The following is a 15,293-nucleotide window of genomic DNA, read 5'->3' on the forward strand; positions in this document are numbered from 1 at the left end:
TTACTACTACTACTATTATTATTACTAATATAACTCATTTATTTATAATTATAATTTTTTAATATTTATATAAATAATATATATTATTAATTGATATAAGGTGTTGAAAACTCAGATTTTTTTTGGTGTCCAAATTACACAAGACTAATCTCTATTTATAGAGGTGAAAAAATAAAAATTATTGATATAAAAATTATAAATTAATTCCTAGTATTTATCTCCCAAAATATCATTTAAAAATTAGGAGTAAAACAAAAAACTCCAACCAATCAAGCCTTGACACATGGCTTGATACATGAGCTCAATTAATTTCACCCCCCAAAAGCCCGAGGTGAAATTTTCACCCATCCGAAACCGATTTTCCATTTCACCCCCCAAAAGCCCACCTGCTGGAGCAAAAAAACCCCCCAAAACCCACCCGCTGGAGATAGTCTTACATCTTTGAAAATTAGTCTCTCTCTCTCATATCACTGAAATTACTATTAAGCCCCCCTTGCTTGTGTCTTTGACTTTGCTATTCTTGATTAGAGGTGTTAATCTGGACCTTCTAATAGCGATTTTAATAATTTATCCTATCAGAATGGGAGATCTCAGAGCAATTTTAAGGATTTGATGGTCTAATTAAAAATATTGAAAAGGTGAAAGATTAAAGTCGAAAACCCTGAATTTATTTTATCCCCTTCTCAGCCGTCGCCATCTCTTTTTATACATGTCTATCATCAAACACAATAATCAATAGATGATTCTAGGGGCGACAGTCGCTCGAAGCTCACCTCTCGTATTCGCCCCTTCCCAAGCCTCTAATAACCTCGACTCTCCCACGACGCCTTCCTCCGTCTCTGCTTCATCTCAAATCTACTTCTCATGGCAGCTGATGTCTCTATCTCTATAGCGGTCTCGGTTTGCTCCAATTTTACTCCTACCCAAGTAACGATTTTTATCTTTTTTGTGCTCTCAGATCTGACCTTTTCGAGTTTTTAGAGATACCCATTTCGATTGATCCTCGTGTTTTGCAGGATTCCAGTAGTATGATCGTGTAAGTCAACAGAAGCGTAATAAGGTGCTTGTTGAAATTACTGACTAAGCGTATATATAGTCGGCGATGGGTTCGTGGATTGTGCTTCTTGTGTGGGTTTTCTTGGGGGAAATGGCTGGGCTGGCTTCGGGGAATGTTGTTTTGATTGGGAAGAACGTTTCTTTATCTTTTGACGACATCGAGGCGAATTTCGGTAAGACATGTGATCTATGTGTAGTTATATGAATATATTCAGTTGGGTTAATTTTTTTTTGTTTAGAGGAGTGGCTTAGGAATTATCACGTATACATCGTATGAGCGAGTGTTATTTCTTGAAGTGTGTTATAGATCAGATTAGCCTTTTGCTTTGAACTGTTTTATTTGAACTCGAAGTTGTTTTATTGTTGAGCTCATTTTTTTCAATGTGAAGACATGAATAATCCTTGCTTAGTTTATGTTTGAAGCTCACTTTAGTCTTTCATAGTAAGTTCTATGGGTTGAATAACAATGACGGGAAATAGGTAGCGCTAACTCAAAAGTTGGTACATTCAGCATGCATCTTGTATTTGTTGTATGGAAGGCAATACTCACTTCGGCCACTCTCACTTCAGCCACTCAATAATGCAGTGAACCAAATTAACATTGTTTTTGAGATTTCTATGATGTATAGTTTGTCAAAAAGAAGAAGAATTTAGCTGATGTTAAAGCAGAAAGGTCTTATAAAGAAAGACTTTGAAATTTAGTATTTTGGTGTAATGGAGATTGTTAGATGACCAAGTATGTGTACAAATGCTGATATACATCTGTGTATATACAACAAAACGCCCAATAAGTTTGGTTTTTCACTTGATCCCAAAAAGTTTGAAATTTTCACTCAGCCACCAATAAGTTTTGACAGAAAAAGCCCAAAACTAATATCGTTAGTTCTGAATTGTGCTCATGTAAATTGTGTGCCATCAAAAGAGCAAAATAGTCCTACTTAATTTTTTTTTTAAAATCTTTATGTCCTCTTTTGCATTTTTCACCCTAAAATTGCTTTTCCATCTTCTTTCTTCTTCTCCTGCTCTCGTTTGCTCCAGATTAGAAAATGCCCAATTGTCAGCGTCTGCTTTTAGTGAATCCATCTGTGAAAACTCTAAATCGATGCTATTTTATGCAACATTTTTTGGTGGTTTCTGGATTTTTTTCAACTTAGTAGGATTAAGTGAAACTTCCAAATTTTTTTGGTGGTTAAGTGAAAAACGCCCAACCATATTGGGGGTTTTGTAAAATTTGCCACATAGAAAACGCATCAAAGCATGAATATCTTTTACTTGAAGTAGGAAAATAACAAAATAAAGTCAATGATTTAAATCTGACCAAGTAGACTCTCCAGTTCAAATGTTTTAAACTACCCTTTCTGTTTGGTATGGTTTTCTTTTTTAAGTGCCCAAGGTTGATGATCTTCTGTACGAGATTATTGGGCAGACGAAGGAATGGGTTCCTTATAGATTCAAGCACTATAAGAGGAATTTGGCAATTGGGTCCTTGAACATCTAAAATCTGATATAACTTTTTCAATCAGGTTTTGTGCAATACTGGTTGTTTTTTCTGCTTATTGGTGGGTGGTCGTCTTATTCATGAGATTGGTAAAAAATATTCCAAGTTAGCTTATTTCTTCCCAAAGTCACCTAATGGTGTATGCTTGTATCCCTGAGATAATCATTTTTGTCCGTCGTCATAATGCTAAATTTTTTTCTTTTTCATATATCTCTTTTGTTGTTAAGCTGCTGCCATTTTGTTGTTCAAAGACTAAAGGATGCTTATACTCAAAAAAGAAAACAAAAAAAGGGACGTATGTAATGATGGGATGCAAGTTGAGGCATTGCTTAAATTTGATATAGCAAAGCACTTGCCTGGTTTTGAATCTACTTGTACTAACCAAGTAGGTATTCTTGGTAGGGATTGTGACGGAACAATTACCTATAGGATGAGATTTATCACTCATAGTGGAGTTGCCTCTTTATGTCTCTGATATATGGCAGTTGATTAATGATGTCTCTCTTATTGACTGACACATCAATCATGAAACTACTAGTTACACTACTAACCCATTGAATGCTTGGCCTCTTAACATGAATATATCAGGGAGGTGTACTCTATCTGCAATGTCAGTTAAAAATGTCTTATCAAATGGAATGCCTGGTTTTTCAAATGCTTGTCCAATCATCGCATAAAATATACTTGAGGCACTTCCATGAGTTTCGTGCATGTTGCCACGTCAGGTCCTGGATCTCTTTTACATCATTCGTTTACATTCTGAGATGCTTTACACATCAGTCACTTGGGTGATGCCCCACTACTTTAGAGCATGTTTGGGATTTTGGAATTGTAATTCACAAATTGATTATAACCCAAGTGGATTATAATCTAGAGTGTTTGGTAAATTTAGTGGATTGTAATCCATTTTTAGTAGTATAGTTTTTGGCAAATGAGTAGATTATAATCTATCATTGTTGTTGTTGTCAAAATGACCAAAAAGGACATAGAGTTGGTGGTGAGTTATTAAAATTGACCTTGAATTTTGTGAAATCATAAGGGGTCTAATTTTCTTTTACTTTGTCAAACCTCATGGCGCACAATTCATTACAAAAAAGGCTAGGATACCCTATCTTTTTGGTGGATTATATCTAAAACAAGTCCTGAACATCTCAAAGTGGCATTGAGCAAAACAACATGTTGCGCTCAGTGGGTTCTTAGGACATGCGTCACGCGGATGGGCTTGCGGCCCAGGGCATGACAATGTGTCCAAGTAAGTTATATGGTTGGTGGAAGGTTGTCTTATTTTCTTTTTCCATGGTTGTTTGTTTATCTTAAACAATTAACTTAAAGAAGTTAAATAATTTTCTCTTATATCTTGTTACGAAATACGAGCACTCTATAATTTTCTTGGATAATTTCTACAACCTGCAATTTTCTTTTTTTCATTTCCATGTAATCAAACAGTGGCGAGAAAACTGGTTGATTTACTTTATATTTATGTATTTTTGTGGTATTACATGCATGAATTTGTGTAATTATTTCCACACTGTTTCTTCAGCTCCATCCATAAAAGGATCTGGTGAATGTGGCGTCCTATATGTGGCTGAACCTCTTGATGCATGTGCTCCATTAAAGAATAAAATTGTGGTAGGTTCAGATTCTGCATTTGCATTAATTATACGAGGAGGTTGCACATTTGATGAGAAAGTTAGAAGTGCACAGAAAGCTGGATTCAAGGCTGCTATTGTGTATAACAATGAAGCGCATGGTCCCTTGGTTTCAAGTAACAATTCTTGTTCTTATGGAATCTTCCTAGCCTTTCGAGTTGAATGCACAATGCTTATGTTCTTTATATCTTTTTAGTGTTTTATCTTACTATATTTTGACATTTTTTAAATGAATTATAATTGAAATGTCTTACTGCACCAGTGTATCTTTTACTTTTACTTGAGTCCTCAAGCGTTGTATGCTTCAAATTGTCACTGTTCTTTCTGAAGTTGGGAAATACTTAAATTAGATAAGCATATTAAAGCCAGACAACTGATCAAATATGTTTATGCATGCTTTCCAAAGTATGTTCCACTTGGCCGAAATTCCTTGTGTATATCTATAATTATGAAGCATCTATACCAGCCTACCAAAAGTAAGCAGAAGTATGTACATGACATAAATATGGCATGGGCGCAAGGATATTGTTACATCCTCTTTTTGGGGCAGGCCAGGTGTATTAGTGTATGAGAGAGGTTCCGTCTGGTTGCTCCAGACTGTCAGAATCAAGAAGGCTAAAACGTAAAAGGATGCATAGCATGTAACACAATTCTACCTATGGATTATTCTGACCAAACCTACACAATGCTGCATGTTTTCGTACCCAGACATGGATGAGAAAGCCTCAAGGAAGCATTTGTGCTTTGTAATAAGCAGATAAGAAAGAACTCTTGTAGTGTGCATTTTTGGTGCTTAAAAACAGAAATTTCGTAGTAGTTTGATGACAAATTATAGATTTTATTGGTCGAGTGGGTTGTCAATCTTAATTTAATGCTTACTAGGAGTTATTTCAAAAGCAGGCCACAGATGAAGGTTTTCTGTTTTGTATTTTAGCCAATATAATCCATGTAACAACTTCAGGTTCATTTGTTTATACCATTGTTCAGGATTCAAGACCTGCTTAACTAATTTATGTAACATCTGTAGACTATTACTTTATTAGGTTCTTGTTTATTGAAGCTATTCAACTTGAACCATTTCTCATGAATTGAAGAAAACTCCACTACTTTGCAACTCTTTACATATCTCCATAAGATAAACACAAATTTCTGCAATGTTTTTGGACCTTACTCCCAATAGATTACTGCATAAGTTTAATATTTTGGATTAGTTGCATATATAAGCCTTAAATCGTGGGTATTTGCAGAACTACCCCCCTAATCTTAGAATTTGCAAAACCACTCTCAAATCATCAATTTCGGGGGAAAATACCCCCTACAACCAAAAAATCGTCATCCTGATGAGAAAAATTTGACTGGTACTTAATATTTTTTACATTGCAGTTACAAATTAGTGTATCAAAGTTGATGATTGGTTGATTTGGAATTGTCTTTTCCAAAATTGATGATTTGAGAGGTAGTTTTGCAAATACTGAGATTTGAAGGGTATTTTTGCAAATGCCCATGATTTAAGAGGCATATATGCAAATAACCCAAATATTTTGCAGGACATTGTGTATGTTGTAGAAAGATATAACCTTTGATATGTGTCTATACACCTTACCTTTCTAAATTGATCTAGTGTCAGGTACTCCAGGTAGCATTCACATACATGCTGTATTTGTCTCAAAAACCTCTGGAGAAACACTAAAGAAGTATGCAGGATGCACAGATATTGAAGTTTGGATTATACCGACTTTTGAGAATTCGGCATGGTCGATTATGGCCATATCTTTCATATCATTACTTGCCATGTCTGCTGTGCTGGCAACATGTTTCTTTGTGCGCAGACACCACATTAGACGTGAGCAACCTAGGCCATCCAACATCCGAGAATTCCATGGGATGAGCAGTCGATTAGTGAAAGCAATGCCAAGTCTAGTCTTCACTTCAGTGTTGGAGGATAACTGTACATCAGCAACATGTGCTATTTGCCTAGAAGATTATAATGTTGGAGAGAAGCTCAGGATATTGCCGTGCCGGCATAGTATGTCTCTTGACTCTAATTGCCTTTATGTTACTCTTTTTATCTCCTGGTTCTATTGCTGATTTGTTATTTTTGCTTGCTTTGGTAGCTTGAAGTCTATTATCAGATTGATTAACTCTTGATTATCTTTGATGTACATTTAGCACTTGTTGTTTAAGCTGTTTCCCCTCAAGAACCAGAAACTTATGAGTGTCTCTGAGTTGAACTAACCTAAGAAATGTCAGTAATTTCTAGGCTGACTATGTGGGAAACCGAAGGTGCTGATGTAAAACCTTAGTCCAAACATTCTAAAGCTTGCGAGAGAAGCTAGAAAGCAAAGCTAGTTTTTGAGGTATTAGTGAAACATTTTAAGCTTATGCTTACCAAGTAAACAGGACTTACCGTGAAATCAGCATGGTAAGATGGTTGTCAGGTAGAAATCTCTCTTCTTGGTTAACATCTAAAGCACATGCAACGGTTGATGACTGTTCCAGCCTTTTTATATTGGTTGGCTATGGACAGCTCGTAAGTGAGAAGTTCATGGGAAGGTTGACCAGGTCTTCAGCTATCAAAAACACATCAGTCCCTATGACTTGGAAAAATGTTCTGTGGAAAGGATTGGAAGGGGACTTGTTATACAACTTAGTATTGTGTTGATCAATTGGATTTTAAGTGTGTGCATTTATGGAATGAGTTAACTCAGCAAGGGGACTTGCAAAAATGAATTTACGGACAGAGGCATAGAGCCAAACTGGAGATGAATGGGTTTTGTAAACTTTCCCCAGTACTAAATGAGATATGATAAACAATGCCTTAGTTCATACCATGAGCTATGTCATAAGGATGTGTCAGTGTGGTTATATGGATGCCGACAATGGTTTTTTCCTGGATTTATTTCAAAATTGAGATTCGTTCTTGGTCACTTTGATACCTGAGGATACTTTGTATGGTATATATGTCGCAGTGATCACTGTTTGGTTCCCATTAACAACCCTTTTGTATGAAATTCCAAGTCTAGCTTGTATCAAGGGTCCTGACTTTTGCTATTGAACTATGTATGTGCTGGTATTCAATACGTGTGTATAATACAATAAGTACATATCTCACACATGCCCTATAAAGCAGATAATTTCTCCATATGATTCTATTGCAGAAGTCTAATTCACTGTTATTTGAAGAGTCTGTTGATGGTTGTTTTGTGTCCAGTCGAATAATGGATATCTGTTGGAGGATACTGATGAGTTTAGTTTAAAATATAAATAAGATGTGAGATTTTTCGGATTAGGTCTGCATAGGATAATAGGATACATCTCTCTAATTGTACCTTACCCAAACCCCTTATCGTTGGTATCGGAATCATGGTTTATATTAATGCTTCAATTTAATTTTGCAACCATTGCACACTTGGTTTATCTCCAGTAATGGACAAGTCGGTTCACCTTGTTGAATCCATGCTACATGCCAAAGAAGATATGTTAAACCAAAATTAGACTATCGTGCTGGCTATGAAGGAAGGGGAAAAGACAAAAGTTGGTTCACCTTGTTGCTGCATTAAGGAAATCAAAGGAATAGAGGTCCATAACCTATGTTACCTGGGTGCTTCTATCAGGATGCCGAACCCATACCAGACATGTATCCGCATCCGTACCCTCACCGACACTTCTTCAACATACTAATTATATAATGCATGATTTAATTAAAACTAATCAGACACTTTTTGGCCATATATCCTACAAAGCAAATCCACTATCTGGAAGTCTTTGGACATGTATTGGATTTGTTATAGCCTATACACAATTCAGACCTATGATTTTAAAGGGTTATTTGGGTATCTAGTTCAAAAATCAGTCCTTTCCAATTTATGATCTACATAATGGAAGAAACATAAAAGTATTATGGGAATTGCAATTTTAATACATATGTACTATTCAATGGTTTTAAGCATTTTCCCATACCCGACCTTTTACAAATTTGGTGTGTCTCGTACCCGTATCAGCACTCGTAACAGTACCCATTCCCATTTCAATGCAACATAGTTCCATAATTCACCTTGTCAATATTTGAAGAGATTGCTTGGGTTCCAGCGGAACAAACCAACATTGAGTGCTTGGGCTTGAGAAGCTGCATGCCGGGTGGAGTTTGTTAACATATTGTGTCTCACCCCTCTCTAATTAAAGAATAATGCATCTCTGCTTAAACTATTTAGGACAATGCAATTTACGTAACATTTTATTTATCCTGCAGAATTTCATGCGATATGTGTTGATTCCTGGCTCACTACTTGGAGAACATTCTGCCCTGTATGCAAGCGAGATGCCAGGACAAGCGATGGAAACCCTCCACCCTCGGAGTGCACTCCTTTACTCTCTTCTGCTGCCTCAACTCCCCTTTCCTCCTTCCATTCTTCTATACCAACATCTTCAGCTATACAGATACTCCCATCCCTTCAAATAAATCCAACTCCACCTCGCTCACATTTCACTAACCGAACTCATTCTCTTGCAAGTAGTATTGCCCATCTACCCAATGCTCGGATATCCAACAGTCGTTCCCCTGCAATAAGCATAAGTAGAAGTTCAATAGATCTTCGTAATGCATCGTATCAGCGATCTCATGCTTCTCCCTCGGGATTTCCCCAATCTTCACCCATAAATTCGAGGTTCATGCCCTCTTATGTCTCCAGTCCAAATAATATTGCTGGGTCTTCGACTAGGCAGTCTTATTTACGACATTGCACAGAATCTGGGGCGAGCCTCTCTGCGATGGACTCTGCACCTGAATGTTGAGAGGTTTTGAGGATAATGTATGTTGTAATATAAAGTGTAGTGGTTTTATTGGCTTAGGATGGTACTCTTTTTCCCCCCTTCTTAAAGGTTGGTGTTTCTCATTTGATATAGATTTGATTTATTTAGATGCTTTTCTTTTCTCGAGTTGTGGCTTATTGATAAAAAGTTGATTCACAGCAACATGTCTCTGTATTTTTATTTTTATTTTATTTTTATTTCCTTTTGATGTTTTCTTTTCAAGCCAGTGTAGATTCTTTATGTTGGTACGAATAAAGAGTATGTTTGGTGATGAGGATGAATGCTTTGGTGTTTCTCGATTTCTCTCTTCATGGTCAGTTCTTGAAAAGCTATGATTTTGGGTTGTGAGATAGTATTATGATATCCTGATTTATGATATCTTGATTGATTAAGTTCAGAGGGCTAAGTACGATTGTTCATTGCTATTATTATTGGTTTCGTATTCATAAATACTAGCACATGCAAAAATATTTAGTTATATGTTTAGTTTTATGTTTTCATTGAATAGTTTGATTTAATTATGCAATATTATTATGGAGTTTTACATAGAAAATATATCTTTAAACTGTTATTTATCAATTAAATCTATCATTAATAAAATTTAGTTCAATACTTTCCTGATTGAGGATAATGTAATTACAGTGGGTGATTAAATAAAAGAGGTTATTGCAATTTAATTATGTGTGTTATTATTTCATGATTTTAGAATGTTCTATAAATAAATAAAGAAAGAAAATGAACATTTTTCTTGAAAATTTTCAATTTTAATTATGTGTGTTTAAATCCTATTTTCATAGCATGATTTAGAATTTTCTAGAAATAAGATTGAAAGGAAAGTAAAGGAAATAAAAATCTCTCTTGCAAACTTAACATTTTATCCTCCAAATTATAACAGGAAGGAGGATAATTAATGATAATGATTATGATGATTAATTGTTACTTGATAATCCCAGTGGATGACGGCTAGCTAAAAAATTGTCTAAGGCAAGCAAATGTTGTGTGTTCACGTATCTGCAAGTAGCCACTATAATCTTCTAAAAAGCCTGTGATTCTTTATTCCTTTTCATATGTGCAATTTACTAGTCGTTAAATGTTCTGTGAAATTGTAGTGTTTTTGTAGTATCTTAGAACAATAATGCTAATTTTGGTACGAATAGTATATAATTTCAGTAAATGCCAATAATAATTCTGTTTTCACGAGCAAGAGGAGCTTTAAGCATCTGTGACTTGAACGAAAGTGTGTTAGAGAAGTAGTGTGAAATGAAATATTTCTTGTGTTTTATTGTTTGTGAAGAAATTAATACTTGAAAGTGTCGCAACAAGTTTCGTTACATGAAGAAGTTGACATGTTTAAATTCCAATCAAATAGATAGATGCTAAAATATTATCTATATTTTACTACTAATGCAGCTACAAGTAGGGCAGTCATGTGACGTTCATTTAGCTACTTGCTGTCCCGCCAAAATTGCTACCCCGCTAACAGTTTTCTCCATTTAAAAAAAAAGAATTTTGGTAAAAAAATTTATGCATTTTTTATTAACCAACTATTTAATAAAATCAAATCACGAAGAAAACTTACATCGGCAAAAAATAACTTCTCCGTTACAAACAGCCAGCATAATTTCTGACTTTTCAATGTATCAACCTAAAAGAAATCTTTGAAGGAAAAAAAAAGGAAAAATGTAAAAACAGAAATAATAACAAATTTTTATTAAATATTTTCATTAAAGTGTGGATATTCGGTGGATGTTTTGTGATTGTTTTCCTAAAATTTCTCTCATGCACGTGGAGGATGAGTTAGTTAGGAAATATAATCTTAAAAAGATATTGAAAGCGATTTGAATTTCTAATTTGTTTTTAGGGGTTGTTTGGTTCATTTCCTAGATATAGGAAAATGCAATTTCATGTAAAGAAACACAAGTTTTGAGTTTTTCAGACTTTTTCAAGAAATAGATTGTTTTGATTTGGTTCGCACATAAAAATAGTGGGAAACCAATGTATTTATTTTTCTTGTGTTTGGTTCGCATGGAAAAAAAAAGGAAAAACTTTTGTTGATTTGACATTTCTCACTTTTCTTGTGTTTGATTGGTTTTGAAGTTTGTAGGGCCCCCACTATATATAAATTTATTTGTGTTCATTATATGAGGTAATCTTAGTCATAGAAAAGTTCGAATGTAACATGAACAAATAATAATATCCCGAATGAATTATAAATTTCTGTTTGTATTAATGAAATCATACGAAACCTAAAATAACATGAATCAATTGCTATGAACTGCGTACCTGATTTGACTTGAAAGATACCTGTTTGAGAACCAACATGTGCACACAAAAACCTAGCACAAAATACCCAGCAAAACAACATATAGAACCAATATGCGCACACAAAAACCGAGCACAAAATACCCAGCAACCAACATATAGAACCAACAAATGCCCACAAATGTTGTATGATAATATAGAGCACAAATAGCAACATAGAGCTAAACCCAACAACATAAAGCTAAACAAGCTCGAATCAGCCTATTAACATAAAAACAGCCACGTGAGCTCAACGACGAGCACAAATTGCAACCCAAAACCCAAAAAATGGAGCTAAACAAGCTCGAATCAGCCTATTAATAAAAAACATCCACGGGAGCTCGACGACGAGCACAAATTGTAATAAAAACCCAACAACATAGAGCACATATTATTCAATATTCATCCAAGGCTCTGACATGTTGTATTATTCAATATTATTCAATAAATCCGAGGTTCAACGACGAGCACATATTATTCAATATACATCCAAGGTTATATAATTACTTTCCAGGCGAGAAGACAAATGTTGAAATAAATCCTTGTGCATATTAGAGATGCTTTAAACACATAACTCAGATTAAATCATCGGAAAATTTGTAAGCATAAATTTTCAGACTTGTAAGAGAAATCGCCAGTCGATGAAAATACTCCACCCTCTTGATTTGAAGAACCACACAATCTTCTTTGAATTTTCCAATCATCGACTATCTCATCACGCCCATCAAAATTCCAATTAACTTCATGATTCAGATTACCCATTGCCTATCAAAAAATGCCCACCAATTCGTATAACACATTTTCACAAACACCTCAACTACACAGTTTCATGCCCACCAGGAAGTTCCCAACTAACAAAAATAATATCACCCATTAACTCTTTAATCACAATCTTCACTAGGAACACGCAAAATCCAATAATTCAATGAAAATATAAGGAATTAGACAAAATAGATCAAGAACCCACAACCAAAAACTCAAACGAACTCACCACAACTGAGGGTGCAGGGCTTGAATCTGACCCGTTACAAGACATCCTCAAACCTTTGGACCTGTAAGTGTTGGAAATTGAGGTTAAATCTGGAATTAAACAGTGAAGAATGATGTGCTGTTATTTTAAACTTTTCAATTAACTGTTGTGTGTTTGTGAAACGTTATGCTTAAAGCAATATTTGGCCTACTCCGGTGCAAGGATTCCAATGTCAAACTGCTTCTAAGAACAGCAGTACAGTACTCTGGTGTGCACCAACCCAGTACTGTCAAGATCTCCTCGATCTATAAGACCTTTCGGTCAAGGCAAAAGATCTCCTCGATCTCAGAACCTTACGGTTCAAAACCTTTCGGTTTTAGGGTTCATGCGGGCACAGTTTCTGCAGCAACAGCACAACAACAACGTCAATCTGACGTTCGTATTCCAAGCTCGCGTGGGTATTCCGACGTTCGTATTCCACGCTCGCGAGAGATTTTCCAGCTTCAACCAAGAGCTGTCTAAGGGCGCTATTTATAGGCCTCTAAGGCCAGCTCAAGAGTCACTAGCAATTAATGTGACCGTTACAATTCTTAATGACAATTAAGATTGTAACATCAATGCATTAAATTGCTCTAATTGCTATTGTAATTGCTGCATGCATTAACTCTAGAATACGAGACAATCAATAGACGCATTGCTACAAAACGCGAGGGTCACGTCTCAGCAAATCAGACGAACCTCGTTTGGCAAACGAACGTCGTCAAACAGGCGAACCTCGTATGACAGACGAACCTCGTCGAACGAGCGTATATAGTCAACAGGCAAACCTCGTATGACATACGAACCTCGTCGATCGAGCGAACTTCGTCAAACAGGCGAACCTCGTATGACAGACGAACCTCGTCAAACAAGCGAACCTCGTATGACAGACAAACCTCGTCGAACGAACGAACATCGTCAAACAGGCGAACCTCATATGACAGATGAACCTCGTCGATCGAGAGAACCTTGTCAAACTACGAGAACGCTAGGGTCACCCTCGTGCGAATACGTAGCTCGACCGTTGTAGGTGTAAATTTTGATCTCCCGAAAATAGGGAACTTCGTTTGTATTTATAAGAATGACTTATTATAAACTAATTAATCAAAATTACAACAGAAGCGGAGGGAATGCCCTCCTTGTTTAATGTGGGGACTTTTGGTAGCTACAGGATGCCTCGCTCGATTCTCACACCGAGTCTGCTTCCCTTAGACGGTTCGACCGAGGTCGCTGGTGAGCTTTAGTACGCAATAGAGGCTCGGGTTGATGGAGTTCGAATCTTCTAGTTCGACGGCGATCAGGGCTCGGAACTAGAAGAGGACGCTACAGTGCAAAGGTTATGCAAAAAGCTTACCGTTGACCCGATCGGGAGTCGAGAGCTAGTGGTTCGGTTAACTGATTGGATTAATCAATTAACTTATGGGCGAACTGTTGAACGTCGCACCGTTCTATGCTGAATGCTCTCCCACCTTCGAACCTCTTTACTATGGCTGGAAGAAGCTCTTAAATAGAGGGGAGACGGCTTGGTTGCTCCTTGAATCATGGGATGTGACCATGTACTGTTGAGAGGTATCTTGCTGCTCACCTGTACTATGAGCGGTCATTCGAGAGGTCGTGTTTCACATCATGTTACGTAAGAGTGAAAAGGCCCCTTTCTCGTATGTCAGACAGCTACCGCCTAACACTCGAGTGCATTTGGCCAGCTTGCCGAATGCCGGCGAATCCAGACCTTGACTGGGACATGCAAGGTGAACTGCATTTATGGGGGCGCAGGTTGACCAGGCGTCTGTCAGATCTTCGTGCTGTGAGCGGCTATTCGACGGGTTTGGAATATTGTGCCCTCTCTCCATTCATATCACGAGAAGTGGGATGATGGGTGCCCAGTACTCGAGTGGGTTTGGACAGCTCGCCGAATGCCGGCGGATCTAGTTCTCGACTCGGATGGGCGAGGTGAACTGCATTTATGAGTGTGCAGGCTGATTTGGCTCCTATCCGCTCACTCGTAATGTGAGCGCGCCAGTACGATAGTTGGACTACTGTGCGTTCCTCCCCTTCACATCACGTGAAGTGGGGAAACGGCCGTCAGGTCGCCGAATTTGGCTCTCGGCTTGTGTAGGCGAGTCGAGTAAGCGGGCGAATTTGGATGATCTTGGCTCATGAGGGCGAGCATGCCATACCGGCGAATCTAGATGACTTTGGCTCATGAAGGCGAATATGGGGCTCGTGTGGTTTGGGTTCACGCCAGCGAGCCCAACCTGTGGTCATGGCTCGCCCTCCACCCAAATAGGCGGTTCCGATTCGCGAGCGGATTCATGTACAAATTCGTGGCAGTAATTTTTACCGTCTACAAGACCCCCTTCAAGTTTTCAGACCTAAGCCAATTTGTGTGTGGTCTGGAATACTTTGAATAAAGAAGTTCTTGGCGAGTCAGGTTGATTTGGCCTTTTCTAGGATTTTTAGCAAACCCTCAGCTATCAACGGATTTAATTTACCTTTACCGATTACCGTTTGAATCGGGCTAGCCATACTATTCCCCTCAGTATGATGAGTTGTCAAATAGTTTTCCTTAGGCTTAATGCTAAGATTTCTACTCTAACCCTTAGCCGTCTGAGGCGTGAGCTTGGGATGAGACCATTTCGTCGGTGGTCCCTGACTTTAGATGAGTCGTGTCATCTGCTTACCCATCCTCAAAGGCGAACAAGTTGCTCGGACAAAATTCATTTTCGTAGGTGAAATTTTGAATTTGCGGGGTCGAGCCAGGCTTTTGCAAGCGAAATCCTTCTTTCGGGCGGAATTAGGTTCGATAAGAGTGAGCCACGTGTCCGCCGATGGGGCTTTGTGCTTTCCAGCTAAGGCGGCGTGGTTCCGTCAGGTCACATCAATTATGATTCGACAGTCTGACGTCAGCTTCGTGCGTCTCGTTTGAATCGTGGTCGCGGTTTTCGAATCCAACCGTCAGATCCAGCCGCCA

General features: G+C 37.5%; 1 protein-coding gene across 2 annotated transcripts; it reads left to right on the forward strand.

The window, feature by feature from the left end:
* Positions 704-9,287, forward strand: LOC109838019 (receptor homology region, transmembrane domain- and RING domain-containing protein 1-like). Of its 2 annotated transcripts, none has more exons than XM_020406426.1 (5): positions 704-927; positions 1,017-1,229; positions 4,095-4,319; positions 5,825-6,229; positions 8,453-9,287. In XM_020406426.1, the coding sequence occupies exons 2-5, from the start codon at positions 1,103-1,105 to the stop codon at positions 8,992-8,994; spliced, it is 1,299 nt and encodes a 432-aa protein (XP_020262015.1). In that variant the 5' UTR covers positions 704-927; positions 1,017-1,102; the 3' UTR covers positions 8,995-9,287. The 2 variants fall into 2 exon arrangements, with proteins under 2 accessions (XP_020262015.1, XP_020262016.1); XM_020406427.1 differs by having other exon boundaries at positions 5,831-6,229.

This window comes from Asparagus officinalis, chromosome 4 (assembly GCF_001876935.1).
Source record: "Asparagus officinalis chromosome 4, Aspof.V1, whole genome shotgun sequence".
NCBI lineage: Eukaryota > Viridiplantae > Streptophyta > Magnoliopsida > Asparagales > Asparagaceae > Asparagus > Asparagus officinalis.

Bases quoted from the DNA above. Each gene is read 5' to 3' on its own strand.
- LOC109838019 (XM_020406426.1), top strand. From the start codon at position 1,103: ATGGGTTCGTGGATTGTGCTTCTTGTGTGGGTTTTCTTGGGGGAAATG. The intron at 1,230-4,094 runs GTAAGACATGTG...CTGTTTCTTCAG, and splicing joins CGACATCGAGGCGAATTTCG to CTCCATCCATAAAAGGATCT. The intron at 6,230-8,452 runs GTATGTCTCTTG...TTTATCCTGCAG, and splicing joins GATATTGCCGTGCCGGCATA to AATTTCATGCGATATGTGTT.